This window comes from Oreochromis aureus, linkage group 22 (genome assembly GCF_013358895.1).
Source record: "Oreochromis aureus strain Israel breed Guangdong linkage group 22, ZZ_aureus, whole genome shotgun sequence".
Classification (NCBI taxonomy): Eukaryota; Metazoa; Chordata; class Actinopteri; order Cichliformes; family Cichlidae; genus Oreochromis; species Oreochromis aureus.
In genome coordinates, this window is record NC_052962.1 from 23,814,011 (window position 1) to 23,841,128 (window position 27,118).

At 44.0% G+C, this 27,118-nt stretch overlaps 2 protein-coding genes across 7 annotated transcripts; both read left to right on the forward strand.

The window, feature by feature from the left end:
- The first annotated feature begins 7 nt into the window (after positions 1–7).
- Positions 8–5,893, forward strand: LOC116319447 (histone-lysine N-methyltransferase SETDB1-B-like). Of its 5 annotated transcripts, XM_039606188.1 has the most exons (9): positions 8–540; positions 1,302–1,407; positions 2,538–2,870; positions 2,998–3,124; positions 4,184–4,385; positions 4,472–4,545; positions 4,643–4,833; positions 4,958–5,009; positions 5,176–5,893. In XM_039606188.1, the coding sequence occupies exons 3-8, from the start codon at positions 2,727–2,729 to the stop codon at positions 5,006–5,008; spliced, it is 789 nt and encodes a 262-aa protein (XP_039462122.1). In that variant the 5' UTR covers positions 8–540; positions 1,302–1,407; positions 2,538–2,726; the 3' UTR covers position 5,009; positions 5,176–5,893. The 5 variants fall into 5 exon arrangements, 4 of the variants coding, with proteins under 4 accessions (XP_039462122.1, XP_031594644.1, XP_031594645.1 ...); XM_031738784.2 differs by lacking the exon at positions 4,958–5,009 and having other exon boundaries at positions 20–540; XM_031738786.2 differs by lacking the exon at positions 4,958–5,009 and having other exon boundaries at positions 25–540; positions 2,968–3,124.
- A 1,253-nt stretch (positions 5,894–7,146) lies between these two features.
- Positions 7,147–27,025, forward strand: LOC116319439 (histone-lysine N-methyltransferase SETDB1-B-like). 2 transcript variants are annotated; one of them, XM_031738766.2, is made up of 11 exons: positions 7,147–7,219; positions 8,616–8,692; positions 8,821–8,989; positions 18,020–18,123; positions 18,209–18,829; positions 19,127–19,288; positions 25,594–25,789; positions 25,872–25,945; positions 26,186–26,376; positions 26,469–26,595; positions 26,690–27,025. In XM_031738766.2, the coding sequence occupies exons 3-10, from the start codon at positions 8,826–8,828 to the stop codon at positions 26,553–26,555; spliced, it is 1,599 nt and encodes a 532-aa protein (XP_031594626.1). In that variant the 5' UTR covers positions 7,147–7,219; positions 8,616–8,692; positions 8,821–8,825; the 3' UTR covers positions 26,556–26,595; positions 26,690–27,025. The 2 variants fall into 2 exon arrangements, with proteins under 2 accessions (XP_031594626.1, XP_031594627.1); XM_031738767.2 differs by having other exon boundaries at positions 19,154–19,288.
- The last annotated feature ends 93 nt before the right edge of the window (positions 27,026–27,118 follow it).

Sequence of the window (27,118 nt, forward strand, 5' to 3'; positions counted from 1 at the left end):
ACCTTCATAAAAAGGCTATTTATAGATTCGAAGTGTAATATATGTCCACTTGACAATATAGTTGATTGTATTAACTAAAAGAACATACCGCTATTTAATTGGCGAGGACTTGACTGTAGTTTATTTTCTCCCTATAGTGTTACAGTGTCTAAAATATTGTTTGCACCTGCTTCTTAACATAAAATTATAGTAGACTGCTAGCACAAGCCTGCAGTCAAAATGGCGTGTGCCGGAGGACAATACCGGGGAGACGACGATAGGAGGCAGCATTTCTCAGATTCATTTGTTGACAACCTCTTTTGAACCCCGAGAAGGAGAAAAACAACAAGTCTGTTAAGATGGAGGAAAAACCTGGGGGATAATTTTGGATAACTCATATTTATCAAAAAAAAAAAAAAAAAAAAAAAAGAAAAGAAAAAAAAATGTACAGTTGTGACGCAAACTCCAAAACGGTGATTTCAGTGTTAGCCTGATATGTAGCTGTCGCTCCAGCTCTCACTTTAGCTCTAATTACAGCGTATAATTAAGACATAACATCAGGTAAGTGGTTGAATTATTTGTGTTTGTATTAAATGAGTTAAACCCCCCACTTTGGCGGAAACGCAGCTTGATTGTAGGTAGGAAATGTGTCTAAACACAGCTTTGTTTTGTTATTTGTTCGTTCTCAGTAGGCACAGCTGTAGCCCTTAAACAGCTTTCACGAGAGTCTCCTGGTGCTACAGCACTCCCGTAGCAGCAAAAACAAAAAAGTTCACATTTTCTGATTAATTCTCGGGGTTTCAGGACACAGTAATGTCAGATGCTTGTTTGTTTTTGCGAAAAACAGTTTCACTTCCAAAAGTTGCCACTTGGCATTGGTGCTGATCCAGATATTCAAAAATGAAAATGCAAATGTTTTCTGTATGACTTCCTCTTTACAATGTTGCTTCAGTTTAAATTAGGTTTGTGTGCATTCATTTATGCACAGTCCTGCCACAGCATTTCAGCCAGGTTGACTGATATGAGGTGTTTTGGCCATAATGCACAGCATATTAGCACAACTTTGGGGCTCATCTTTCCAAAACACATTGTTCCATAAATCATCTGGTTTGTTCAGATGCAACTCTGCAAACCTAAGCAGTGCTCCCATGTTCTTTTTAGAGAGAAGAGGCTTTCTCCTACAGCCCTTTAGACAAGTCATACTCTTTTTCTGATTGTACTGTCACAAACATTAAAGTTCTACATTCTCACTGCCCACATGTCACATATTTTTAAGACAATCCACAACAAACCTGCTAAGTTAAACTGAGTTACTCACACAGGTACAGCTGGATGGCCCTTTAATGAAGCAGCAGGTGCTGTCTACTCTCCAGCTGCTCCTGGCCACTCCTTTAAAACATGCTGCTGTGAGCTGAGCTCTGACACCAGGTATTTCTACAGTTAGTGGCTGGTCTGAGTCACTGCCATTTGGATTGTTATATTTTGCATGTTAGTGATTTTTTTTAATTCTTTCTGTTTATGTTTTACTCCCCTTTATGCACTTTATTTTCATCATAATATTTTGACAATGGTGTGTGGTCTAAAAGCAGGGGTGTCTATCTCCATGCCTCAAGGGCCGGTGTCCTACAGGTTTTAGACTTTACCCTGTGTCAACATACCTGAATCAAATGATTAGTTCATTACCAGGCCGCTGGAGAATTTCAAGACATGTTGAGGAGGTCATTTAGCCATTTAAAGCAGCTGTGTTGGATCAAGGACACATCTAAAACCTGCAGGACACCGGCCCTTGAGGCCTGGAGTTGGACACCCCTGTCTATAAGAGACGTTTAGAAAAGTCTCTCGGCTCTTCCTTGTCCACTTACTTTGAAGCATTATCCAACTTAATTTCAATTTCAGTGGCAACCAGGGCATTTTCCCTCCTGGCTCAACCGGGATCAGTATTTTACTGGTCCTGTATATTTACTACTGACTTATTAAGTAGTGCTTGAAAATGCAGTACAGTAAATGCTGTGCCCCACTTTAGGCTACAAGTATCACTGCTAGAAAGAGATGCAGTGGCTGCTGTCAATTTACTGCACAGGTAACAAGAAATCTGACAAATTCAAAGATCTAACAGCTTATCTGTAAACAGAAGGCTTTTTTTCGAGCTTCTGATTAATTTCGTTGTGCTGTTGTTGTGTAAAACAAACCAGCGGCAGATGGTAGTTTAAAAAAATGCTGATTTTTGCACCTAATTAGATTTGAAAACCTCAAAAGGTTGAGGTCATTATCGAAGAAGAGTCAGACCACAGAGGGTGAAAAAGCCTTTGTCCCCTTGGGAATTATATTTTAGCAACCATATATTGTGTAGAGTGCAAATCAGTGGCCTGTCTCTTTATATAACAGATCTCCTCTGACACACAGAAAAGACGGCTTTAACAAAAGTCAAATGTGAATCTGATTGATAGCATTTTTATTTTCTTTTGATGGCGAGCTACAGTTGTCAGGATTTGTTCTCGCCACGATGAAAGTCTGGCATGGCGATGGCTCAAGTTTCACTGATGCTTTTTTCTTTTCAGACACTATGTCTGAATCGGCATGTGAGCCCAGTCACTCCACAAATGAAACCAGCAGCCAAATGACACAATGGGAAAATGGCTCGGCCTCTCTTAATCTAATAAAGAAAGCAGTGGTGGTCTTGACCAGACTGCCTGATTATAAGATCAGCGCCCTGCGACCGCCGACGCCTCTACAGTTCTACAGTGAAGATGAATTCTCCAGCAGCTCCGATTCTGATATGCAGTGGCAACCAGAGGATGATTCCAGTGATTCCGATTTTTCGGTTTCGAACAATAATCAGAAATCTGACAAGAACACCAGCGGTGACACAAGGAAACCCTCCAACAGCAGTGGTAAGGCCACAAACATTACCACTTGAATCCTGCTACCAGTAGCCGTTACAACTCTCAAATAACTTTAAAATTCAACTTCTTACTTTTGCCTTCAAAGAAATAAACCCTTCTGTTGGGATATCACCAGCTTCATGAAACTACGAACATCCGTCCTAACTTACCGCAGGATGAAGTGAAAGTGGACATGATGGTCTTGGCCAGGAAGAAACACATGAAGTGGCAGCGCGGGAAAATAGTGGAGATAATTACAAAGGGTAAGAGAAAATACTGCAGGTTCACTGCAGGTTTTCCAGGAATTATGATTTTCTTTGTTTGTTTATTATCCTTTAAACTTGTTAGTCATTTTCAGATGAGAGCATTTGGACCTTTTTCATTGTTTTTTTTTGTATATTTGTATAAAAATATCTTTTAATTTAATTCAGTTTTATTTATACAGCCCCAAATCACAACACCAGACACCTCAATGCGCTTTATATTGTAAGGTAGACCCTACAACAATACATACAGAGAAAAACCCAACAATCATATGATAATAACAATAATGGATTGCATTTATATAGCGCTTTTCGAGACCCTCAAAGCGCTTTACAATTCCACTATTCAATCACTCTCACATTCACACTGGTGTAGCCACAGCTGTCCTGGGGCAGACTGAAAGAAGCAGGGCTGCCATATCGCACCTCTGGCCATCACCAGTAGGCGGTAGGTGAAGTGTCTTGCCCAAGGACACAATGACCAAGACAGAGCTGGGGATCGAACCGGCAACCTTCCGGTTACAAGATGAGCTTCCCAACCCCCTGAACCACGGTCAGGGGTTGACCCCCCATGACCCCCTATGAGCAAGCATTTTGGTGACAGTGGAAAGGAAAAAACTCCCTTTTAACAGGAAGAAGACTCTGGCAGAACCAGGCACTTAAAGAAAATATCTTTAAGCGATGGATTCTTGTGCACCAAAATATACACATTTAAGGATGTGACCTCAGTGTGGTTAAGATTTTCAGCTTTTTTCTCATATTTAGCTGGCAGTGGGCGAGAGGATTGTACACTCTGGACATCAGTCAATTTCAGGGCGCACTGCTTCCATTGGACATATTTAGGATAGTGATAGAGTGATGGTGCAGGCAGAAAAACTGTTGCACTTGTGGGCATGAGCTAATGAAGTGTAACCACAGCTAAAAACAGACAGAGAAGTTCCTCTTTTCACCCTCCAGATGGTCCCTGTTGACTTACAATTTTCTGAACCACCATTATTCAAAAAGGAAACAGCATTTAAATGGTAGGAACTACATTTTTTTCTTCTTCCTCTTTACCAGAAGATGGACGGTTAAAGTACAAAGTTAGCTTTGAAGAAAAGGGGAAGATTCTAGTATCCGGTCGCCACATTGCCTTTGACACCACACCGAAGGTAGAGCACCTTTTTGTCGGCACGCGGGTTGTCGTTCAGTGCCAGGATAACAAGTTCCGGTTCCGGTCTGGTGTTTTAGCCGAGCTCCCCAGCAGAAAGAACCACTTCAGGTGTTCATACCTCTATGAACAAACATAATCACGGGCTTTTTGTCAGAAGAAATGAGTGTCTCACACATCGCTGTTTAATTTTCCAGGTTCTTGGTCTTTATGGATGATCACACGCCGGTCTATGTCGGCTTACCTTTTTTTCACCTGGCTTGCAGACCGTGTAAGTTGAGCTCCGTTTACTCACAGTCACAGCAAGCAGCAGACAAGAAAGTGTTTATTTGAAGCACGCTTACTTATTTAATTAATTATTTCAACAGTGGAAAACATGTTAGATGACATTCCCGGCGGCCTTCATAAGCATTTCATGGAACAGTACATGAAGGACTGGCCGTACCCTCATTTGACCAAATACAGCGTTGGACAGAGCCTCAATGCAGAATACCTTGGAGAGCAGCAGAGGTGTGAGGTGCAGGTGATCGACTGCAGCTTGATACAGGTTGTCTTTCAGGTGGGTGTCTTTTTAAAAAAAATCTTTACATTTTATTTAGTTTTAAACAAATCAGAAATTGTTCCCCAAACCAGTCAACAGCAGATCTAATGCTTATACATACTTTTGTAAATATATTTAACAGAGGTGCTTCTCAGGTTGTGGCACAGGATTTCAGGAAGGTTTGAAATTATAAGGTACTGACTCATATGTTTAACCTAAAAACATATCTCCACTGTAAGTCTGCCTTGGCTACGTTTAAATAATCCAAAACTAAGAAAAACAAAACAAAAAAAACAACGCTCCTGTTTCTTTTCCTAATCACCTTTCCTTGACGGTGTGCCTTTTTTATGTCTCGCTCAGGCTGACCATCACAGAGAGTGGATCTACAGAGGCTCCACACGCCTGGAACACGCACAAGCTAGGTTTTTGGAACTGAGCGTGAGGACAGAGGCCATGAATGAGTCTGACTCTGACTAAATATCCACAGAGAGTGGATGCTGTGAAAATACTGGGAATAGCATTCACAACCCCCAGGAATGTGCCATTGCATCTCTTTGGAAGAAGATTGGCTTGTGAGCGTGCAAATAAATGACTCGAGGATATAAGGAGGAGATTTAACCTGTTTGAACGGGGTGTTAATTTTGTCATCTTTAATTTCCTGCACAGCTGTGCAAAGTGACTGAGCGGACCATCGCATTGCCAAATGAAACAAGACAATTTTTCCTAGAAAACATGTGAACGGTGATTTTCTTTTTCAATTTCTAAAGAAATGCACTTTATCTTTGCACAACTTTTAACAGCAAGGTTAAGCAGCTGTATTTTTTTTCAACTTTTTTTTTGAACAGTTATATGTGAAAATGTTCATACCCTCATTTATTAACTTGGCCATGAATAGAAATTTGTCTGATTTGTGTTCATTCACTTTTTTCAGTGTTGTTTTTTATGAATTGGGAACAATTCATATAAACCTTTTTTCATATTTACAGATTGATATGCAGTTATGTCTTTCATTTATTTTGCCTTTGGTGTCTGTTATGTTGCATCCTTTGTCGTTCAATAATAAAAACATTGCATTGTATATAAGCTTGTCATAGGAAAGCAAATACCCTCTGCCTCACCCATTTTCATTTTTTTCTTTTTTTGTTATGTGGTTTCCTTTACTGAAGTGCATAATTGTTATTTAAAGATAAATCTGAGCACTCACCTGCTAAATTTACTGATATAAAAAAGACTGACATAGAAGTTTAGCTATTTAATATCTTTTCTACACTTTGACCTGGTTACACTAGTTAAATAAATACCTTTTAATTCATATCAGGAATGTAGCAGAGAGGAAAGTTAAGGGAAACGGATATATGCAAGGTAGTGTTTCATTGTTGCTCCTCTAAGTGCAAATTTTAGACCAGTATGAATTATCTGAGAAGTAAAGCGCCAAACAATTAATTTGCCGTATTTTTTTAAAAAAAGTAACTGACGAAGACTCAAAAAAGACCAAAACAATCAGTCTTAAACAGACATATTTATGTGCAACAAAATATACTCATTTTAAAATTACTGATACAAATCCAATGCTTTAGTTTTTATTTATTCGAGGGAGCCTTGTATAGCTCAACACTGTTCAATTTAAATTTACTTTGACGTTTACTCAGAGAATGGTTTGAAAAATAGAAAACATCAAGTAGGCCACAGTTCTCTTCCTTGTTCATGCCAGAGATTAAAAGAGAATGACCAGCTGATAGGAAAAGCAACCTCAACTCAAATAACGTTACAATCAAAGTATGCAGAACAGCATCTCTGAATGCACAGATGAGCAGCACGCCAGTCACCACCCCTGTCAGCTAAGAACAGGAAACTGAGGCTCCATGAATCACAGCAGATTGGTCAGACCATGCAACGTTTTTCAATCTTGATTTCTGATGCAACATTTTGGATGGCAGGCCCAGACTTTTGTGTAATCATACATGTATCAAACCACCCTGCCTTGTATCAACAGTTCAGACAGGTGGTGGTGTAATGGTGTGGGGGATATTTTCCTGGCACACGTCAGGCTCTTTGGAGCCAACTAAACATCATTTAAACAACACGGCCTCCTTGAGTATTTTTGCTGGCCACGTCCAATCCTTTATCTGTATCGATCCCTAATGGCTGCTTCCAGCAGAAACACGCATCATGTCACAAAGTCACATCACATTACATTACATCTGGAAGACTAATAAAAATAAAGTAAAACTAATAAGAAAATGCAAAACTATAATAACTCTGCACCCTTCCATACATGGCAATCGGTTTAAAAAGAAGTGGAAGAGTGTCGGTCGTATTTCCGGACGCAGGGGGCGGTAGTGAGTCTCACAGGTCTACCCCGCAACATGAAGAGAAGAAGACCAAAGAACAAAGCTACTTAAAGGTATGACTTGTTTCTTATTTGACATTTTAAATTAAAATTAATCTAATTAATTAATCTAGCTCAAATTAAAAGAATGTTTATCAGGTTGGATACACTTTGTGCGATAAAGAGGCGCAGAGTCAGAATGAAACGGCTTCCACGGCTAACTGGTTGAAGTCCATGCTAGCTTCGACCAATAAGTCTCAAGACAATGTCAGATGTTGGTGTTTTGGTTTGCATGTATTTATTTATTTATTTTTAGTAAAATTCTTAACACCTTATCCTGGGTGGACGTCTTTTTTAAAATATACGAGTGTTTCGATTTACTTTAATCCGCCCTCTTTTAGCCCGTACACCCAGATGCAGAGGAACCATATGTTCGCCAGTTTTAAAATGTTGTCTGAATTGTTTTAAGCCAATAACAGTTTATAGCTAGTATATAAGTCTCACTGCCAAATTTTGATATTACTGTATTGCATGTACTGTATTTGTTTGCACTAGTTCAATGGATCTGTATCGTGGCATGATTACTTCTGTTAACAGACCAACATTACCCAAGATCTTCTACATAGCAACATTATTAATGTTTTATGGCGGTAACACATTATGAAGACATGATTACATGTAATAGATGGTTGGTTTGCATAATTTAACAAACGTGAATTTTAGATTTTCCAAGAATCTGAGAAAATACCTCAGGTTTTATGAGGGAGCATTCCCTGTAGTAGGAATGCTCCCTTTAGGGGCCAGTAGAGCAGATTATTTGCCTCCATCTCACTCTATCCTTTCCATCCTCCAGTATCCCTCCTCTGCACTGTCTCTAACCACATCTATTCAGCTGTCTCCAAATTGTTTAACCCGAGCTATCCCTCTGATATAATCATTTCTAATCCTTTTCCTTTTGGTCACCCCAGTGAAAATCTGAGCATCTTCAACTCTGACACCACCAGATCAGTCAACTGTCTTTTTATCAGTGCCACTGTTTCCAAACCATGTATCATAGCCAGTCTCACTACCATGTTGTGAACCTTTGGTTTTACTCTTGCTGCTATCCTTCTGTCACTAATCACCCCCAGGACTCTTCGTCACCTCTCTTGTGCACTGTCTGTTGCTTTCCTGACTATTTAAACTCATCCCTCTTCACTATATCTGGTTCCTGCATCGTCATTTTTACACCTGTCTCCCTGTCATTCAAACAATTGTTCTGTCTTTCTTCTACTGAATGCAATTCCTTTTCTGTCCAGTGCACCTCCACCTCTCCAGGGTTTCTTTCACCTGCTCCCTATTCTCACTAGAATGCACCATGTTGTCCAGAAACACTGTAGCTCAATAAATTAGTGATTCATTTCAGCTGTAAGTTAGCTAAACCACAGCACAATGTAACCATTTTCTATTAATATGTGCTTTATTTATGCAGGTAAACATTCAAAGGCTCTTGACCTTCCCCTAAGAGATGTGATGTCAATCTTTTCTAGTGTGTTAGGAGCCCCAAGTGTAAGTCTTTGAGATGTTTGGACTTTGCATTGTTCATTTCTTTTCTGTATCATGAGAAAATCGATGCTTTTTTGGAATAACATTAGTAATAATTCATCTCTGACATGTGAAACCTTTGTGTGTTGCAGTAACTATGGATGGAGATCAGACTGAGATGAGCAGAGAGGAGTGCTGGATAATAGAAGAGGCTAAGAAGACCCAACGGGTCTCCCCGGATTTACTGGAGAAATGCAATCGGCTGCAGTCTCTGCTGAAAAGGAGAGAGGAACAGGCCGCGGGCCTCCTGAGACTTTGCGAGTGAGTGTTGTCATTGTAAACGAATATGAAAACATTAAGTGTGGCAATCTTTAAAAAAACTAACAAACAACTCTTTTAATATGCTTAACTACTCACACAAAAAACTGGTTTTGGGTTAAAAATGTAAAATGTAATAAAAATGAGCAACAGTCAAGAGCTGTTATATACGGAGCACTTATTCTTGCAAGGAAGCAAAAGCATCAAAATTTCATGCAAGTGCTTGAATGGGCAGGGCTTGCAAAATTTCAAAATCCCTGGTAGCCCTTCGGGCAGGGACTCTTCAGTTTTTGGTAGCCCAAAATAAATTTAAGTAGCCCGAATAAAAAAGAGAGCAAATTTTTGATTGATGTTTTGTTTCCTGTTTTGTGTCCTTTACAATATTATACATTAAAGTATAATATTGTAACGGAAACAAAACAATCAAAAAATTGTTGAAACACAAATTATAACATTGTATAAAAATTACAATCATCAACTCAAATACTTGGTTCTAATTGAACAGAAATTTCTATGAACTTGTAAGAACTGTGTAGAACATGAATCAGTCTGTGTCAGATCCTGAATTTGAAATTTCCACTGAAGTCACGGGTAAGAGATAAGTGGAACCAAGATCGAGGCCATTTGCTTTTTGAAGTTTGCAAAGACTGCTAAATTTTGCCAATGGTAGTTCACTCTTTGCAACATAGTACGCTGCTCTAAACAGATTTTTCAGGTTTATTTTTGGTATGTTCTTTGCAATTGGTGTTTGTTCTGGGAAAGATATTGCAAACTGAGCAATACTGTATTTCTTGCATTTCTCATGGGTTCTAATGGGGGTCTTTCTTAAAATTACTGGTCCCAGTAACAAAGGCGCTTGTCGACTCAGAAATCAAGGGAAAACCAACAACACACCCGGCAGAACATTATGTTATTTACAGGGGTGCACATAAGTGGTTCGCAGGTGCGCATTTGCTGTCAAAATAAAAGACGCGCACCAGATAAGAAGTCGTGTTTGCGTACATATAAAAGGCACTGTTTTTGTCCGCTAGAGTGGGATTTTCACGGCATATTCTGCATCACATCTCTGTGCGTTCATCATTTGTTTGAAGCCAGCTCACCTCCTGCAACCACTTTTCTGAGAATACGTGCTTCTTTTGCAGTTCGGACTCTGACATTTCTTTGGAGGTGGAGGAACACAAAAGTAATTGCTTAAAGGAGCTTGCTTCTTCGACATCTTTAAGAGTTCTAAACAAATGTCTGTCCTCCTCCAGAAAATCTTATGTACGCAAACGCGCGTTGCAACTTCTTATCTGGTGCGTGTCTTTTATTTTGACAGCGAATGCGCACCTGCGGACCACTTATGTGCACCCCTGGGTATTTAGCTTGTCATATTCCAGCCACAGAAATTCTTTTGTCCATGAAACCATAAAGCTGCACTTTCTTTTTGCCTCATAGTCTGATTTGTCATAACTTTTCTGTTTTGTGGTAGGCTTTTCTTTGGCTGTCACTTCTTCACCCTGACCTGTCTTATTTGGCTCAGCAGAACTAAAATATATATCCTGCTGCTTTTACACACGCACTCACATAACGGTCAGCGATTCTCTGCGCAATCAACCTCTCACATGTTTAAGCTTGCTGTGGGAGATTTCACTTGTCAGGTTTGAATAGTAAGCTAATGAGTGATAAGACGATGTCAGAGGAATTGGTGCACAATTAATCGTCACTCACCAATCAGTGCTGCCGCTCTCTATACACAGTTTGCGCGATCGCAAAGTGAAACCAAAAAACAAGCGCAAATTCAAACGCGATTTCAGTATGTCACATATTGATAGTGGCTCACCGATGCCAATGACATAATTACTCAGCTACATTTCCAAAAGAATGCAAAAGCACTGACATATATTTTTTCTTCCTATGATAGCCCGACGGGCAGGGCTGAGATAGATTTTGGTAGTCCAACTGGAAAAATCGCTAGCCCCGGGACGTCGGGCTAGCGATTTTGCGAGCCCTGATGGGGCAGTCCCCGCTGAGCTTTTAATGACATTTAGTTAATCCCACCTACTTTGCCTTAAAACTGTCCTACAATAACACATCCTTCTACAGGCTTCTAATACTGAGTGTTGTGTTTTGTGATGAGCAGATAACTTGAGGTTACTTTATTCCGTAACCCCCGTTCTCTGATAACATGAGTGAGGTGTCTCACTATGGGGAACGCTCTCAGCGTTGTCCTCAGAAGCCTCTATATCATTACTCCAGCCAGTATTGGCTGGCAGTCGTGACGCCTGCGCCAGGGAGGCCACCCTCCTCCCTATAAAAGGTTGTGACGCAGCCGCAGCGTCACCGTCATTCAAGATAAGCTCACCTCTTCCTCGCCTCGTGCAAGGAGGGTGATCTGGTGAGACACCTCACTCATGTTATCAGAGAACGGGGGTTACGGAATAAAGTAACCTCAAGTTCTCTTTCAAACATTCGTTTCGGTGTCTCACTATGGGGATATGCAGACTCCCGTATTGCCAGATAAGCCCATCTGAACGACTGACTGCCAACTTAGGAGGTCTCGTGGGGACCCACACTCAACACAGTGTGGGCTAGAGATGGTGCAGTGACATCCAACCTGTAAAACCTTGCAAAGGTCGAAGGTGAAGCCCAGCTCGCCGCTGCACATATCTCCTCTACAGAGACACCCTAAAAAGGGCCCAAGAGGTTGCCATCCCTCTGGTAGAATGAGCACGGAGTCTCCCTGTGGGGGACAGGCCCGTGCTTGAATAAGCCAATTGGATTGCCTCAACAATCCAGTGGGAAATGCGTTGTTTGCTAATGGGCTTGCCAAGCTGTGGTTTAGCCCAGGAAACAAACAGCTGATCCGACCTCCTGAAAGCCTTTGTTCTCTCCATATAGATACACAAAGCCCTAACTGGACAGAGAGCATGTAGGCGCTCCTGTCCAGGGAGGAGAAAGGAGGAGGGCAAAAAGCGTCCAGCTCCAATGGGGTGCATTGGAGATAAGGATTTTGGGCACAAAGGCGGATTTGGCCTGAGTGTGACTCTAGAGTTATCCCGCGTGAACCGGATGCACTCTTTGTGTACTGACAGCGCATGAATATCACTGACACGCGCCGCAGACGCGAGGGCCAGGAGCAATGCAGTCTTCAAAGACAGGATTTTTACTTCCACCTGGCTTAGTGGTTCAAATGGTGGCTGTGAAACTGCCTCCAACACCAGAGATAAATCCCACGTGGGAACGAGAGGTTTAGACACTGGGTGGAGCCGTCGTGCCCCTTTCATGAAACGGCAGACCAGTGGGTGGTGGCTCACTGGGCCATCCACGAAGCCCACATGGCAAGCTGAAATAGCTGCTAGATATACTTTAATTGTGGAAAAGGCCTTTCCTTTATCTAACAGTTCTTGGAGAAAGGAGAGAATTGTTGTCACAGAGCACTGAAAGGAGAGAGTGTGAGACTTTCCACACCACTCCTCAAATACCCTCCACTTGTTCTCATACAATGATCTTGTGGAGGGGGCTCTAGCATTCTGAATAGTGGCTATAACTCCCTGGGGGAGTCCTGCCGTACTCAGATACAGCCTCTCACGGGCCAAGCCCACAGGGCGAGGCGCCGGGATGAGGGTGAAAAATCTCCCCTGGCTTGGGAGACTAGGTCTCGTCGGAGAGGGAGAGGCCACGGTTCGTCCCACAAGAGGGGCATAATTTCCGCCAACCAATGGGACCTCGTCCACCTTGGGCGATCAATATCACTGTTAGCCCTTTTTCTCTCACTCTGGTTAGAGTGGGAGAAATTAAGGCCAGCGGAGGGAACGCATAAAGCAGAGCATGTGGCCAGTTGTGAGCTAATGCGTCTACCCCCAGCGGAGCTTCCTGGTCCCTCAGGGAGAAATACAGTGGACACTGAGCGTTCTCCCTCGAGGCAAACAGATCGACCTGTGGCTGGCCAAAGCGGGTCCAGATTTCGGTCACCACATGTGGGTGCAGGGTCCAGTCCCGTGATTGCGGGTTTCCCTGGACATTAAGTCCGCTCCCAAGTTCAGAGCTCCTGGAATGTGAGTAGCTCTCAGTGACAACAGATTGATGCTGCTCCACATGATCAGTCTGCGAGCCAGCATGTGCAACGGACGGGAACGTAACCCGCCCTGTCTGTTGATGTACGCCACAACAGTGGTGTTGTCTGTTCTGATCAGAACATGGTGGTTCCTCAACAGGGAAGGAAGTGTCTCAGTGCTAGAAATGCTGCTAGCAATTCTAGCCAATTTATGTGAGCACCCTCTGTTGTGAGTCCCAGCTGCCGCTCACTGCTCTGCCCTCGTGAGTGGCGCCCAGCCCCGTGAGACTCGCGTCCGTGGTTACCACCTTTCTGGCTGTGACAGCCCCCAGTGACACCCCTGAGTGAGAAATGTGGGATTTCTCCAACAGCGGAGTGCTGCAGCACAGTCTGCTGTCACTCTGATATGGCGGTGGGTATGGCGCTTTTGATTCAGTCTCAGTGATGCGACCCATCGCTGAAATTCCCTCATATGCAGTCTGCCCAGTGGAATGACCGCCAGTGAGGACGCCATCAATCCCAGCATCTGCAGGCATTTCCTGAATGGGAGATATCTTCCCAACTGAAAAATGCCGGCATGTGATAGCATTTTCTGTGCTCTGTCCACAGAGAGACACGCTCTGTACGTTTGGGAGTTGAGGGCTATTCCTATGAAAGAGATGGCCTGAGCTGGCTGCAGGACACTCTTTTCGTAGTTTATGGTGAAACCCAGAGCCATCAGATGATCCACTGTCAACCTGGTGTGCTCTCTTCCCATTATTTCTGACTCTGATAGCAGCAGCCAATCGTCTATGTATGATGCTATGCGGATGCCCGCCTCTTCAGTGGGGCTATGGCTGCCTCTGTGCATTTCACAAATACCCGAGGGCTCAGTGAGAGACCAAACGGCAGGACCTGGTACTCGTACATTCTGCCCTGAAACGCAAAGCGCAGGAATTTCCTGTGAGGCGGGTAAATAGGAATGTGAAAATATGCGTCCTTCAGGTCTATTGATGTAAACCAATCGCCTGGGCGCACTACATGCAGCAGAGTGGTGGGCGTCAGCATCCTGAATTTGTATGACCTCAGATGCTGATTCAGAGCCCGTAGGTCCAGTATCGGACGCAGTCCCCCTCCTTTCTTGGGCACGAGAAAATACTTTGAGTAAAAGCCGCACTGGCTCTGCTCCTGGGGTATTTCTCGTACTGCTCCCTTTGACAGCAAAGTAGTTATTTCTTCTTGCAGGATCCTGGCTGATTCGCCCTTTGCAAGAGAGAAAATCACTCTGTGAAATCTGGGAGGGGTGTTTGCGAATTGCAAACGATAGCCTCGTTCTAATGTCCTCACAACCCATTCTGGTGCAGCGAGAGCTCGCCATCGCTCTATTCTCGCCGACAGCGGTCCCAATGACAGGCACTCCACAGTAGACGGAGCTCTGGCTCCCTCTTGTGGCGGAAACTGGTCCTTCGGGCCAGATCCGACTGCGCATGCGCGGGCGGCTCGCGCCTGACCAGCGCTCATGGGTCCGGACACCACTGAGGAAATCAACCCCGGTGGTGCCTGGGTGCGTGGGGGCATTATGTTTTTCAACATACTTTCTGTGTTTTTCACACATTTTTCCCGTGCCCTTGGCAACATGCCTGGATGCAACGGGTGAGTTTTTAATAAACAGAATGTTTTTATGAGACTGTGACTCGCTTGACTGCGCTGAACAGTGTCTCGTCGTCTCTTTGTTGAAATGCGCTCTGTGGGATCCAACTCGAGTCCCAGGCGCTGAAAGGAGGAGGCAGAACACACTTCTCCGAACGGGCTCCGGAACTGAGCCCTGGAGTGAACTTGGAGCTCGGGCTGGTCCGGCTCCGATCTCCCCGTGGGGGATGTTAGGCAGTCCGCTTCTTCTTGCGGTCGGACTGCTTCGCTGGTGGTGGGGCACCCTGAGCGGCAGCAGGCGGGACATGCTTCCTGGGCCAGTGGGTCTTAGGGTTTTGCGATCCTAGGGGACCCTGGGCCGCGACCTGCGGGGCTGGGCGGCGAGGGATTTTAAACGTCGGCACGCCGGCTGGACGGCTGGTGACCTGAGCGAACGTGCGGCGACCGGGTGGAGGCGGGGGCGCAGCCTGGGCCTTCCTAGGGAGACACAGCTGCAGGGCCTCTCCCTCTTTCTTTTTCTCCTCGCACCGTCTTTGCATGGTGGCAACAGCGGTCCCGAAAAGGCCAGCGGGGTCGATGCTTTCATCCAGAATGTCACGTTTCTCTCTGTCCGAAAGCCCCGACAGGTTCAGCCATCTGGCCCTCTCCTGTAGGACGATGATGCTGAGAGCCCTGCCCGCCGCTTGTACTGCCGCTCTAGTGAGGTGGAGACACTGGTCCGTAACGACGCCCAGCTCATCCCATAGCTCACTAGCATCCGGGTTCGCGGCAGCCTGGTCCTGGAGCTCCGCCGAGTAAGCTAGCAGGAGCGATGAGGCGTTCAATGCCCTCGCGGTGGTGGCAACCGATTTATACGCCTTGTCAGCCAGGGAGGACTGCAGGCGTTCGGCCTTGGAGGGCAGGGACGGACCAGATGACATGGAGAGTTTCTGGTTCGGGTGGAGATGGGAAGCCACCAGATTTTCCACTGTAGGAATTTGGTAGATGCCCTTCTCCTTCATTCCAGCGCAGTCAAACGCCGCCGCTCCCTGCACGGGGTTGGGTGACGAAAATGGCTTTGCCCAGCAGCGTGTGACCTCGTCCACGCATTCGGGGAAAAGCGGCAGTACCTGCTTAGTAGTGCGCTTTGCTTTGGGGAGCCTTTTACCCTCGTATCGTGAGGTGGAGGTCTCCGTTGTCACCGCGGGCCATGGGATTGCTAGCTTGTCAGCCGCCCGTTTTGCAACGTCGAATAGCTCCATGCCGCGGGACTGTGTGCCGGGGTTGTCACAATCGGCCCCTTGTGTCGCAGAATTCCGACCAGAGGGGGCAAAGAAAACGTCGTCATCCTCGTCCGAGACGAGATGTTCCGACGCTCCCTCAGAGGATTCGCTGAGTAGCTCGTCATTAGCCTCGAGGGAATCAGACAACATAGCTTCGCAGCTGACCTCGGCATCATCCACCAGCGGAGGGCGATATCCATCTCGCCGCCCAGCCGGTGCCTGGTATTGCAGACTCAGTGTGCTCCATCGGTGGGTCGATTGGAGACAGCATTGGGTCCTTCTTTGACAGGCTAGCCTGGCGGGCTAGCCTTCGGCGAAGGCTTTTTAGGGTGAAGCGAGCGCAGTGTTCGCATATACCCGGTGTGGAAATAGCCGCCTGGGCGTGTTGCAGCCCGAGGCACATCACACACGCATCATGCGTATCTGAGCCTGAGATTTTGCAACCGCAGGGGCAAAGTTTGGGCAGCGGTTTGCAGTCTGCCATGTTAAGGAAGCTTGGTGTAGCTAGCCTAGAATGGCTGGACGGCTAATGCTGATTTTTATTTTCTTCTCGGTCGAGTAGCTATGGTGAGCTCGTATGACCTAGCTAGTGTGGTGGCTAGCGCTTGTGCTACTTGGCTTGGTGACCGTGTGTAGCAAGAACAGTTAGCTTGGTCAGCTAGCTGTTGTGTTAGGTGCGTGGTGGCAGCTAACACACTCTCCGACCTGGCTCCGTGGTGAAGAGCAGGCGACTCGAAACGCGAACCGTGCAGCGCCCGGTGACCAAGGTGTTAGCTTGCTCGCGTGGACAGTTAAGCTAGCACTCACGTTCACAGTCAGGAGAGATGAGGTTTCTAAGAAGCGAGAAGAGGAAATTGAATGACGGGTGACGCTGCGTCACAACCTTTTATAGGGAGGAGGGTGGCCCCTCCCTGACGCAGGCGTCACGACTGCCAGCCAATACTGGCTGGAGTAATGATATAGAGGCTTCTGAGGACAACGCTGAGAGAGCGTTCCCCATAGTGAGACACCGAAACGAATGTTTGAAAGAGAACCTTTTTTTTTTTTTTTTTTTTTTTTTTTTTTTTTTTTTTTTTTTTTTTTGCGACCTGGGCATACTTCCAGGCACTAAGTATACTGAGTGTATCCTTTACTTTTTATACAACTCACACTAATTAGAACATTGCATAACATATTAAGATATAAGATAAAAAATTTAAGATAAAAAAGTAAAAAAGTTGTATTGGCTTTCTTTAAAGGATGTGATTTTGTTCTAAATGTGATGATTCTTTATGTATTTTTGATGGCATGGATTCCATCCATACATACATTTTCTTATCCGAGGCTGGGTTGCGGGGGCAGCAGCCTAAGCAGAAAAGCCCAGACCACCCTCTCCCCGGCCACCTCCTCCAGCTTGTATAGGGGAACACCAAGGCATTCCCAGGCCAGCCGAGAGATATCATCTTTCCAGCGCACCTGGGTCTGCCCTGGGGCCTCTTCCCGGTGGGACATGCCGGAACAGCTCACCAAGGAGGCATCCTTGTCAGATGCCCAAACCACCTCAACTGGCTGCTTTTGATGTGGAGGAGTAGTGGCTCTACTCTGAGCCCCTCCCAGATGGCCAACTCCTCACCCTATCTCTAAGGGAGAGGTCAGCCACCCTTCGGAGAAAGCTAATTTCTCCTGCTTGTATCTGCGATCTTGTTCTTTTGGTCACTGCACTTGTGAACAAAACCCAGAGATACTTAAGTACCTCCACTTGGGAAAGTTACTTGTCTCTGACCCGGAGTGGCAACTCAACCGTTTTTCCGGCTGAGGACCGTGGTCCCCCTTTTCCCCAGACCCCAGACCCCAGACCGCTTCCTCTACGAAAGATGTGTCAGTGGGATTAAGAAGTATTCCTTCCACCGCACGACAGTATTCTTAGTAGAAGTCAGCAGTGCTCCACCTGCACTATACACAGTGCAGTTAGAGCACGACTTTCCCCTCCTGAGTCGCCTGATGATTTGCCAGAATCTCTCCCGAGGCATGGATGTGCTATGTTAAATATCAGAGCCTGTATACTGGTTACTTTCTCTGTGTTTTCTATCTTCTCTTCATTCATTTCTCTTTGTTGTTGTCATTCAGGTCTGTGGCTGCATGTGAGGAAACTGTCAAGAACCTTTACTCATTGTTGGAGTGGGAGTACAGTGACACAGATTTGGACGATGACAATAACCAAACAAGCTGTGGTAAAGCAAAATTGAATTAAAAAAGGTTCACTTGGTAGGTTTGTTTGAAAGCTACAATTTAACCTGTGATTTTTACTGTTTTTAGGACAAGCATCACCGCTGTCATGCGAATCTGTTCCCTCAGAAACTCAAGTCCACAGACCTCTGGCTTCTGATGGCTCGGTTTCTTTTTCATCTAAGCCAAAAGACAGCGAAAAACAAGAAAGAGTTCTGAGAAAAAAACACCCTCTCACTTTGAAGAGCCCAGTAGTGGTCCTGACCAGAATGACTGGATCTCAAATGACCAGCTCTCTATCTCCTCCATCGCCTCAGAGTCACCTGAGTGAAGATGAGTCTTTAGGCACTGATGGGTCTGACATGCAGTGGGAACCCAGCGGAGACTCGAGTGATACTGACTTTTCTTTTTCAAGTACACGTTCAAACAAGAGGAAAAAAATGACCAAAACGAATGGAAAACACACTAAGAATGGCACAACACATCAGGAGAGAAGAAACCCCATCGCTAACAGAAGCAGAGCAAAGACATCGACTCTGACAACAAACGCAGAAAGCAGCGCCAAAAGCAGCCCAGTGAAAACATTGACGCAGCAAGCGGGTACAGTTACTGATGCAAAAGGCAAAACGGCAAAGTCACCACAAGCCGGCACAAACACGAGTGCTGAGAGCAAGGCAACGAAAACATCGACAAAACCAGCAAGCACTTCAGGTAATGACCACAAAATATACATTATGCAAAAACATAAACTCCATGTAAGACCTTTTTTTTTTTTTTTTTTTTTTGTTTGCACCAGATCTTAGGTTTATGTGTTTTTAAGCTGATTTAAAGCTGTAGTAGAGTTCTTTTACTAATTATATTGTTGAAGAGTAGAAAATATTGGCAAATTTAAAGATCTTGCTTTGTACACTGAGGAACAGATCACTACCAGATTTCCAAACACAGAATACACAAAATCTATCCAATCGTCAGTGTTCAAATGACATTTTGCTCCTTTTACGCTGACAGAAGTAACTCCTGTAACCACTGTATCAGCTGCTTCCCAGTCCTCAGCCACAAAGACCCCTGCTGCGGTGCCACAAAGGGAGATCAGTGTGAACATGAAGGTCCTGGCCAGAAAGAGGGCTTTGAGCTGGCATCCAGGGACAATTGTTGAAATAATAACAAAGGGTAAGAATAATAAAGAAAAGGCTCTATTGGTAAGCACAAAGCAGATTGTAAAGTTTCACATTTGTCTTTAGCTTGACAGCTACTCGTCGATTAAAGAGGTCTCGTTTTGTGTAGTTGGGAATGTTGGATGACATTTATTGTGAAATGGCTTTGAAGTAGTTAGTAAGTTAAGCAATGAATTAAGCAATTTATTTATTTGGAGACATTCTGTAGCTCTGTTGACACTGAGTGTCATCAGGATGTCACGGCAAGCAGAGCTCGACACACTGTTGCTCTGCTAGTAAGATAACAAAAATTTTAAACTTCAAAGTAAACAAAAGAAATTATGTGATGCTAAAGGAAGTTATGTTTTTTACATATCCGTGTCCCATAGTTGAGGCTAGACTAGCAACGTTTAGATTTTTTTTCTTTTTTTACTCTTTTTTTTTTCTTCTTTATTTTGTTGAGTGGTTGTGGTTGTGCTTGTTGTTATTACACACACCATGCATGAGATATGAGATATGAGTGACATTACCACTGCTGCAGTTCAAAGTTTGTTGGTGTTTGGGCCTCCCCCCTGCCTTCAGTGTTTCCTTGTACTTATTTTTGTGCCCATTTGTGATAAGTGTTTAAAATCCTCAAACAAATTAATAAATAACTTCTCATTTTTAGATTCATCATGATACAAATAGACTGTTCAGTTTCAAATGCACCTGGAAGCAAATTGGGACCGAGCCAAAAAGCATATTTATACATACATACACTGACTGAATTCCTCTGACAAGACATCTTGACACAGATTGTGATGCTCTAACTCAACGCCTGGTGTTTCTTGTTTAAATGCATTACTTCAGCAGATAATCAGTATGTCACACTTGGAGCAGAGTGTAATTAAAAGGATTAGTTAAAATATGGTGCTTTTAGGCGATTTTAAAATTAAACTCTAACCACGTGCTCTCAGCTCTGTAACCTGATCTGAACCAGGTTATGTGTTAATATGTTTAGCGAGTTACCATGGTAATCTAGTCAATTTAAAAGAAAGCCGCTTTTGTGAAAGTGAAAACTCTGACTTTAATTGAATTTACCTTCGTAACCCATTAATCCAGTTTTATAGTACACCCCCTGGTCTCTGTATTCGCTTAAGCGCTTTTGATTACGCTCTCAAAGAAAATAGATAAATTTGATATGAGAAAAAAACGTTTAATTTAACACATGCACGTCTTGATGCATTCTCAATCATCCAGGAAAGTAAATCTCCAAAAGTTGATTCTGTTCATCTGGACGTAGCGTTTTGTGGGAGAAATGTTTCGTCACTCATCCAAGTGACTTCTTCAGTCTCAGCTGACTGCAGGTTTCCCCAAGTACATTTGCATAATGACTGAAACCAGCCCACTGAAGGAACAATGGGCTGGGAGGTCAGTTCCTTAATCATAATTATGCAAATTCTCATGACCATTGATCAACAACCACTGACCAAAACCCACTGATCAAAGACCACTGATCAATGGCCATGAGTACCATTCACAGAGAGTTGGGGAATGGCTGCAATCACAGCATTGTAAGATGGCGAAAGATGTACCCTTAGGCCCCCTCCTCGATTCAGAGATGGTCTTTCCCTTTTCACGTAAATGGCCTCCTTCACTCCGCGCTCAAACCAGCATTCTTCCCTGTCCAGGATGTGTACATCCTCATCATTGAAAGAGTGTCCACTGGCCTGTAGGTGTAAATAGACTGCAGAGTCCTGGCCTGATGAGGTAGCTCTTCTGTGTTGTGCCATCCGCTTCGCCAGAGGTTGTTTGGTTTCCCCGATGTATAAATCCTGGCAATCCTCCTGGCACTTAACAGTGTACACTATGTTACTCTGTTTGTGTCGGGGCCCCCGATCCTTGGGGACAAAGGAAGTTGGCAACAAAGGAAGTTTGACTTACTTGTTGTACGTCGGAAACCACCACAAAATACGGAGAGTGTCCTCAGCGGCCAGAAGAGAGAAGGATGTGACACGGAGGATGTGGACAAGTGGGTGAAGAATTTGTCTGACAGACAGCTCACCCAAACAGAGAAAAACATCCTTGCTAAAGGGTTGAATTTTGCTGTCACACCGAGACAAATCCCGCTAGTGGAGCTGATCACAGCCACAGAAACAGCAATTCGTAACAACAATATTGCAGAAGTGGAAGCAGAGCAACTACGGACGAAAGTTTCGGCCTGTCTCAGCAATGCAAAGCCCTCAGCATCCAACATCCCCATGGAGGAGAGGAAGGCACTCACATCACTTAGTGATGACAACAACATTATCATCCTTCCGGCAGACAAGGGTAGGTGCACAGTATTGCTAAACCAGAAAGACTATCATGAGAAGATTTTGTCACTACTCAGTGATGAAAATACTTATGAGCCCCTGAAACGAGAACCAGGAAGTGGCTACAGGAAGAGGGTGATAGACTGTCTGAAACAGTTGGAACAAGACAAGGCTATTGACCGGACCTCATACCACAGGCTATACCCAGGGGAGTCTACACCAAGTCTGTATGGTTTACCGAAAATACATAAACAGGGTGCACCTTTAAGACCAATTGTCTGCATGATCAACTCTGTCACCTATAACATCTCCAAGTTTCTGGCTTCGATCCTCAACCCGCTGGTGGGCAGCTCTGAACACCACATCCAGAACACTCTGGATTTTGTTGAGAAGGTGAGAGATGTCATAATGGAGGCAGATGAAACCATGGTCTCGTACGACGTTACATCTCTCTTCACTTGCATCCCAGTCACGGAAGCGTTGGAGGTAGTCCGTAAGAGATTACAGGATGACACCAACCTCAGCAACAGGATCACTCTCAGCATCGACCAAGTGTGTTTGCTTTTGGAACTGTGTCTTCATTCCACCTACTTCACATACAAGGGTCAGTTCTACAGGCAGAAACATGGGTGTGCCATGGGCTCCCCAGTTTCACCCATCGTGGCCAATTTGTACATGGAAGAAGTGGAAAAGAGGGCTTTGCTATCCTACCCTGGGACACCACTGACAGGGGATTTCTTTAAATCACCCTGCCGTTCTTCAGCTGAGACATTGAGTTAGAAAACACAAACACTGCAGAAGTTTTTCACTCGCGAAGGGCAGTCATGGACGCATGACCTGCGTCTCATCACTCTCTGGGTTCTTTATTTATACAGTTCTGTGTGTGTGTGTGTGTGTGTGTGTGTGTGTATATGTGTGTGTGTACAAAAGTAACAACGTCACTCAGAGCAGCGGGTTTTTCCCTTTACATCTAAATGTTCTCTGAAAACAGGAAGCAGTTAGTAGCTGCACACAAGTTACTAGGTGAAAAGTCACATAGACATTTGCTCAGTGATCCTAAAAGAGCACACTTCATGTAGCTGATAACCAGTGTTGGGACTAACGCGTTATTAAGTAACGCGTTACAGTAACTACGTTATTATTGTGGTAACGAGCACGGTAACTAGTTATTATGCCAAAACCAGGAACGCGTTACTCGTTACTGGGATTTAGATAGGCTCGTTACTCGTTACTTCGTGTGGTGGATATCGCGGAGCTTCCACAGATTCAGTAACATTAGCAAGTGGTGGAAGCCAGCAGGTGGATGAAGGAAAAGGGAGGCAAGAGGAGAGACCCGAGCGGCCGTCCGGTCCGCGTGTCAGGTGAACTGAACTTAAGGTAAGAAGTTATGACCTGCAGTCTATCAGTCAGATATAAACCAAGTTTAGGTGGAGTTTATTTTCCTTATGCTGACATTTTCGTACTGCGTGCTAGCTAGCATGACGGAGTTTCTATACAGCTGGGTGGGTGCTATGTTACTGATGTTGAACTTTATTTTGTTCATACGGTTAATTATTAGAGTTGCCAACCGTCCCGTAAAAAACAATCGTCTCGTATTCAGAGAAAATATTACGCGTTTCGTACTGAGGTGAAAAGGAACACAGTTTGTCCCGGACTTCAGCTACAATGAAAAAGACACAAAGCTGAAGTTGCACAGCTGCCTCTTCTTCTCTCATTCTCTCCGGTTTCTACTTCAATCACGAAACTGATCAATGATCAGCTGATCGGCTTTTCTCTCTTGTTTATTTATCGCCCACTTTGCGCCAGAAAGAGGAAACCAGCGGATGTCGCGTTAAACAACAGCAGCACATTTAAGCTTGATCAGCTGTTGTTAGAATTTATTTAATATTAATTTCTAGTATCAGCTGATGTTTGCTGGAGCCACAGCTGTAAAGCTGCTGGTCATGATATCGGTTTGGTTATCTGGTGAGAGGGAAACATGAAGATGAAACCAGGAGATGTCCTTACTGAATCATCAGAGCTGAACAGGTGATGGAGAAACAGGTTTACCTTTTAGGTGACATGAATGAGTTGAAGGAAGGTATGAACTGTTTCTGAGAGACAAATAACACCAGGATCCTTTTCTATGTAGCTGACAGCTGGTAACTGTGCAGGGGCGGGTCTAGCAAAGTTTTGCCAGGGGCCAGGTAGGGCATTAACAGGAAAGGGGGCACAAAGAAATACTTTTCTTTATTATTCTCATTTAAAATGTCTCGCTTTTAAAAAAAAATAATTATCTGAGTCTTACAACAAACAATTGATAGATTGATACATATATACCATCAGAACAGTGTACATCACTGTCAAAGGCTTTATGATTTTTCCTATAATGGTGGGCGGTCTCTAGTCAAAATGCCGGGACGATTTTTTTTGTCCCAGTCCAGCTCTGTATGCAGCTCATCTGCAGTCTGGTGTTACCTACATCTTCCTATTCAGAAGGCAGAATCTCCAAGTTCTGAGTACAATCAAAAGCACCACGACTGCAGTTTTTGTGTTAGATGTAAAAAGCAGGCTAGAATCATGGCGGCGGTCAACGTCGGTCCAGGCGTGGGATTTCTCTCGTGGAAATGTGCACATTATTTTTTCCTTTCTGTTGGTAGGTGGCACAGTGCACTTGTGGCAAGTAAGCAAGCTAGAAGACTGGCAGTCTGGCTGGATATCCAGTTACAGAAGCAACACCTTAACAAGAGAATTCTGAGTAAAACCAAAGTTACTTTCCCTAGTAACTAGTTACTTTCCCTAGTAACTAGTTACTTTGAAAGTAACGAGTAACTTGAAGTAACTGAGTTACTTTTTTAGAGAAGTAACTAGTAATGTAACTAAGTTACTAATTTAAAGTAACTTACCCAACACTGCTGATAACATATACACAATTTTCCTTTGACAACCACCAAGCCATTGGTTCAGATATGTGGATGACACCTGGGTGAAAATCAAATCTCAGGACGTACTACATTTCACGGATCACATTAACTCGGTGGACCGAAACATCAAATTCACCAGGGAGGATATGAAAAGTGGCAGGTTAGCCTTCTTAGACTGTGAGATTTCCATCAGTAATGGGGGACATCTAAAAGCTGACGTGTACCGTAAACCTACACATACGGATCAGTATCTAAGGTTTGACTCTCATCATCCACTGGAGCACAAACTGGGTGTCATCAGGACGCTACAACACAGAGCGAACACCATCCCCACTGACACAGCGGCCAGGGAGGCAGAAGAACAGCACATCAAGAAGGCCCTAAGTAAATGTGGTTATCCCAGCTGGACTTTTGTCAAAGCTGGAAAGGCACCTAAAGAAAGCTCCAGCCGATCCAGGAGAGAAGGACAACCGCTGCCCAAGCGAAAACCTGTAGTGATCCCATATGTGTCAGGAGTATCGGAACAGTTGAGATGCATTTTTTCTAAACACCGGGTCTCTGTGGCTTTTAAACCCCAAAACACGCTGCGCCAAAAATTGGTCCACCCCAAGGCGCGGAGTGAAGGAGGCCATTTACGTGAAAAGGGAAAGACCATCTCTGAATCGAGGAGGGGGCCTAAGGGTACATCTTTCGCCATCTTACAATGCTGTGATTGCAGCCATTCCCCAACTCTCTGTGAATGGTACTCATGGCCATTGATCAGTGGTCTTTGATCAGTGGGTTTTGGTCAGTGGTTGTTGATCAATGGTCATGAGAATTTGCATAATTATGATTAAGGAACTGACCTCCCAGCCCATTGTTCCTTCAGTGGGCTGGTTTCAGTCATTATGCAAATGTACTGTTTATAAGATTTGGGTAAACCTGCAGTCAGCTGAGACTGAAGAAGTCACTTGGATGAGTGACGAAACGTTTCTCCCACAAAACGCTACGTCCAGATGAACAGAATCAACTTTTGGAGATTAACACATGCACCTGTATTTGACATTTCTTATTTCAAGAAAACGCAGATAGAAGCAAATTTGGTATAATCTAAAGTTTTTCCAATGTTTCTTTAATCATTTCAGAAGATGGTAGGGTGAAATACAAGGTCAACTTTAAGGAGAAGGGGAGGAGCCTAGTGTCTGGTCACCACATTGCCTTTGAACACATGCCAAAGGTGAATGAGTTGTTTGTCGGTGCGCGTGTGGTGGTCCAGAGCAAAGACGACCAGTTCGTGCCTGGTTTCATGGCAGAGGTCCCCTGCAGAAAAAACCGCATGAGGTTAGTGTGCTTTACTCTGGTGATAAATTCAGATTGTGAAGGTGGGAAAAGTGTAAAATCACTTTTAATTTTTATATTCCAGGTTCCTGATTTTTACTGATGATCACACTCCAGTGTATGCTGGCTTACGTGCAATGCACATGGTTTGCAAACCGCGTAAGTTCAGGTTATTTATGGTTGTCTGTCTCTGTGTTAGTCCTGTGACAGACTAGCGATCTGTCCAGGTGTACCCCGCCTGTCGTCTTATGACAGCTGGAACACCAGCTGTCATAAGACTGTCGTCAAGTCCATAATATCTAATTTTATAAAATCCAGAATCCCAATTCTTCTATACTCGCTGTCCACAGCAGCTGCTATTATAATACTGCTACTAAGATTTTCCATTTTCTATGACAGTGGAGAACCCTTTGGATGATATCCTAGATGAAAAGCACAAGCTTTTCATGCAGAATTATATAAAGAAGTGGCCTTATCCACCCATGACGCAGTACCACGTCGGACAGACTGTAAACGTGGAACGTAACGGATTCCTGCAGAGGAGTAAAGTACTGGAGATTGACTGCAGTTTGATGGAAGTTGTTTTTTTGGTCTGTTCCACCTTAAGTTGTTCCTCCTTTTTTAAATCCTGTTACATTTATTTCAATTTTGTGACTTACTGTAGTGTTCATTTCATGTTTAGGATGATGATCTTAAGGAGTGGATCCACCGAGGCTCCAATCGCTTGGAACAAATGATTACTGTGAATGAGAATTTAAATAAGACTTAAAAGGAGGACGGGAGGAAGAGTAATACTACCTCAGTCAATGGTAAACTACTTTCGTATGTGGAGAAAAATGATGTTATCCTGGTTATCCCTACTGGCTTACTAGTCTCTCTGTTTCCTTGTTTTGTGTGCTTTAGAGTCATCACCAACATCAAACTGATGGACTGTGAGGATGCTTTAAGTTTGACCTACTGTGCCTTTTTCTTACTCCTGGGGAGAATGCCATCAGATCATGCAGATGCTACTGATACAAATGTATTCATTTTATATTAGTTTTTGTACAGCTGAACGAAAATAACATTTTCTAAGTATGTTCAAACTTATTACAACGTGTTAAGGTGAAAAAGTGAAAAGGAGGGCATCTCTTATATATGTGTGTGTGTGTGTGGTTGTAAAGTTTGCAGCTCATTTTGAAGTTGTTTTACCAATAAAATAAATCAAAATGTTTGTAATAAAACTACAAGGAATTAAAATCAAAATGTGTGACTTAACATGTAAAAGCTTTTAAAAGCAAGAATGCCGCCATCTGCCTCCATCTCACCTCCATCTCACCTCCAGTATATCCA